The sequence below is a fragment of the Lolium rigidum genome, chromosome 3 (assembly GCF_022539505.1).
Source record: "Lolium rigidum isolate FL_2022 chromosome 3, APGP_CSIRO_Lrig_0.1, whole genome shotgun sequence".
Taxonomy (NCBI): Eukaryota; Viridiplantae; Streptophyta; class Magnoliopsida; order Poales; family Poaceae; genus Lolium; species Lolium rigidum.
The window spans coordinates 250,318,758-250,322,544 of record NC_061510.1 but is presented as its reverse complement, the minus strand read 5'-3'; the positions used below and the strand labels follow the sequence as shown (position 1 = coordinate 250,322,544).

General features: G+C 45.4%; 1 protein-coding gene across 1 annotated transcript; it reads left to right on the top strand.

Annotated features, from left to right (window-relative positions):
• Window positions 1-599: 599 nt before the first annotated feature.
• On the top strand, window positions 600-3,202 carry LOC124703277 (CBL-interacting protein kinase 14-like). The gene is made up of 2 exons (XM_047235505.1): window positions 600-700; window positions 1,394-3,202. The coding sequence occupies exon 2, from the start codon at window positions 1,701-1,703 to the stop codon at window positions 3,021-3,023; it is 1,323 nt and encodes a 440-aa protein (XP_047091461.1). The 5' UTR covers window positions 600-700; window positions 1,394-1,700; the 3' UTR covers window positions 3,024-3,202.
• Window positions 3,203-3,787: the final 585 nt, after the last annotated feature.

Genomic DNA, 3,787 nt, shown 5'->3' with positions numbered 1-3,787 from the left:
GAGACGCGGTCCCCAAATATTAAGTGCATGCAGCCGGCACTCTCCATAGCCTGCTGCTGCGTGCATGCCAGCGCTTTTTTTTGGAGGATCGGTGGAGATGCTCTTATACCTAAACGCTATGATCCATGGTATTAACACTCTATCAATGGTTAATGCCAGAGGATGATTGCGTTGAGAAAAATGGTTAGTTTTGATAAAAGAAAATTATGAAAAGAGATACTTTCAGCTGAACTTTCTTAGGGTTAAATTCGTCAATCCTCACCTGATCTTGCGGTAGAAACAAACCCTAAATTTAAACTACTCCGATTGCGCCGTCACATTACGCCATTACGCATCGTACAAGCACAGAGTTCTCCTCTCTCAAGTCGTAATCACGAAGACACGCAATGATACGGTGTACTGTTATCAGGAATATGCCCTCTCACCTCTGCGATGCGGTGCCCAGGAAACGCAGCCAGGGGCATATTTGTCAAACCAGCACCAACACCCACCTGACCTCGACCTCGACTGGTCTCTTCTCCTCTCTTCTTCCTCCCTCCTCCCCTCCGGCGGCTCTGCTCTGCTTTTGTATATAAGCAGCACCCTCCTCGTCCCACAGGCACACCACCCCAGAAGCTCCCAGCAACTCACCCCTCATAGACAGAATTGCCTCCAGGTGCGAGCTTCGACCCGGAGCTCCTCCTCTTCGCGTTGCTGCAAGGTATACGCAAGATCCTCCCCCCGTTCGTCCTTGCTGTTCTTACAATTCCGTTCAGCCTTGATGCCAGCCGACGATGTAGGAGTCCTTCCTGGCTTTGTTCGATTTCGTGTGTAGTATGTGCGTGACTGCGCATCTTTCGGTTCTTTTCCAATTCCGCGTGTGGCCAGTCGTTGGAGAAGAGAATTTGGGCACATGCGCCAAAGCCTGCTTTGAGTGCTTTCGCATCCAATCCGGCTGTGTGTTAGGCGGTTGGATCTGGGAGTTCCAAGTTCTTTTGCTACAATTAGTGTTAGGATTGGAGGAAAGACGCAATTGTTTTCTGCAAAATTGGCTTTTTCCTTCTTTGAATTTGTCGGTCGCGTTATGTTTTTTTAGTTTTTACAATGTCTAATTTGTTGGAAACACGCAAGAGCTCTGAATTAGTTCTATGCCTATGTTATTAACACTACGAATTGGTTGCAGCCTTGACTCGAAAGAAAAATAATAATTCGAGATGCGTTCTCTGTTGTTTCTAGCGATTTGCTGTGTGCACACACCACTTTGGTTTTGTTTCATATATGGATCACCTTATCCCTGCTGCTTTAGTTGTTAAGCCGAACGATCTTCTGTTATTTTCTTCAACAATCCATGCTACGAGGTTGTATTTCTCAAACATCAATTGCAGAATCTGAAGATTTATTTTCTTCTTTGCAGAGAACTCCAGTACGAAACAAGCACTCAAAGCATAAGGGAATGCTGAAAGATGTGCTTGCTTAGAAAAAATTTCACCTGCGCGTTAAAGGAGATTGCAGCTGCTCCGCAAGAGCTGACTTTGTCAACTCTGTATGCGAGCAACCATCTTCTCTGCATCATCTCCAGGCCATCTAGACTCCCTCGTGACATGAAAGTGTTGTTCGAAGTCGTCGATCAAGACTACCTTGGGGAGGATGGTTGAAGTGTTGCAGTCCGTTTGAATTGTAGCCGCAATATATAGGCTGTGGTTTTTATATAGCTAGAAGACATGGAGAACAGAGGGAAGATTTTGATGGGGCGGTATGAGCTGGGGAGATTGTTGGGGAAAGGAACATTTGGCAAAGTGCACTATGCCAGGAGCCTCAAGTTGAACCAAAGCGTCGCCATAAAGATGTTGGACAAGGAGAAGGTGCTCAAGGTTGGGCTCGCGGAGCAAATCAAGCGTGAGGTCACAACCATGAGGTTGGTGGCACACAAGAACATTGTTCAGCTTCACGAGGTCATGGCGACACAAAACAAGATATACTTTGTCATGGAGTATGTGAAAGGTGGTGAGCTCTTTGACAAGGTTGCAAAGAGCGGCAAGCTCACAGAGGGTGATGCACATAAGTACTTCCAGCAGCTCATTAGTGCGGTGGATTATTGCCACAGCCAAGGTGTGTATCACCGGGATCTCAAGCCTGAGAACCTGCTCCTGGATGAGAATGAGAACCTGAAGGTCTCGGATTTCGGATTGAGCGCGCTCTCTGAGTCCAAGAGGCAAGACGGCTTGCTCCACACCACCTGCGGAACGCCTGCATATGTAGCTCCGGAGGTGATCAGCAAGAGAGGCTACGATGGTGCAAAATCAGATATCTGGTCCTGTGGTGTTGTCTTGTTTGTTTTGGCTGCTGGTTATCTCCCTTTCCATGGTTCCAACGTGATGGAGATGTATCGGAAGATTGAGCAAGGTGATTTCAGGTGCCCCAGCTGGTTCTCACACAAGCTTCAGAAGCTCTTGTACAAGATCTTGGACCCTAATCCAAACACTAGGCCATCCATCCAGAAGATAAAAGAGTCTACCTGGTTCCGAAAAGGTCCAAAGGGCACTCTTGCAGTAAAGGAGAGAACTCCCAGTGAGAATGTCACCACAAATACCACAGCTGGTGTGAGGCCCAGGAAGCATGCTCATGATGTGAAGCCCATGACAGCAACAAACTTAAATGCCTTCGAGATCATCTCCTTCTCCACGGGGTTTGATCTGTCCGGCCTATTCATCCAAGAGGAATGCAAAAAGGAGGCGAGGTTCACTTCAGACAAGCCTGCTTCAGACATCATCTCGAAGCTGGAATGTGTCGCAAAGGCGCTGAATCTCAGGGTAAGGAAGAAGGACAATGGCGTGATGAAGATGCAAGCGCGGAAGGAGGGAAGGAACGGTGTTGTTCAGTTGGACACGGAGATCTTTGAGATTACGCCTTCCCACCATCTTATTGAGATGAAGCAAACAAGTGGGGATCCGCTGGAGTACCGGGAGCTGATGGAGGACATCCGGCCAGCGCTGAAGGACATAGTCTGGGCCTGGCATGGAGATGACCAGCAGCAACAAGATTAGGTTTTGGAAGTCCTGAGTATTTAGTTTTTGCTTGTCAAATTCGTTACTTTTTCAGCTAGAGCGATTCGTTCTGCATGCGTGTGTTCTTTGTAGTATGTTCTTTTTCTTGTACCTAAAGATTACTTGTTGAGGCATTGATGAGAAGTTGAGATGCATAATAAAAAGGTTGTTTATGTTCAGTTCCTCTCGTTGTCCTGTCATAATGTGCACTGAGATGATAATTTGGAAAACAAAAGAGCACTTGAAGTCTCTGTGGTTTACAATCTCTGAAAGAAAGTGACATATGTTCCATTTATCTTCTGATGTGAGTTGTAATAATATGAGTAACTTGACTAAACTCTGGAGTATGTAGTATGTTGGTTTATTTCAGGAGATCAATAGTTTCATAGAGGTTCTATACTTCTATTTACCAAATCTTAGAAGAAAAATTCATATAAACAAGGTTGCTCTGTCATACTCAACAACCCAATGTACAGACTGTACTCGCGAAGTAGAAAATCAACAAGTGGTTCCTGCCCAGTCTGATCCGAAAAGTAGAAGTAAACTTGTAATAGATAGCCAACAAAATACAGATAGCTGCAGCTTCACTAGAAAGCATCACCACTTATTAAACTGCAGAAAGAGTAGTTATCGATATAAAATGTGAAAACATCAAGCATATATAATTCACTTGCAGACAAATTTGGTCCAGAAAGTATCTAAACACCACTGGTGAAGAAATTAAAGAAAGTGCCACTACCATTGGGGATAGATCCAACGTCCAA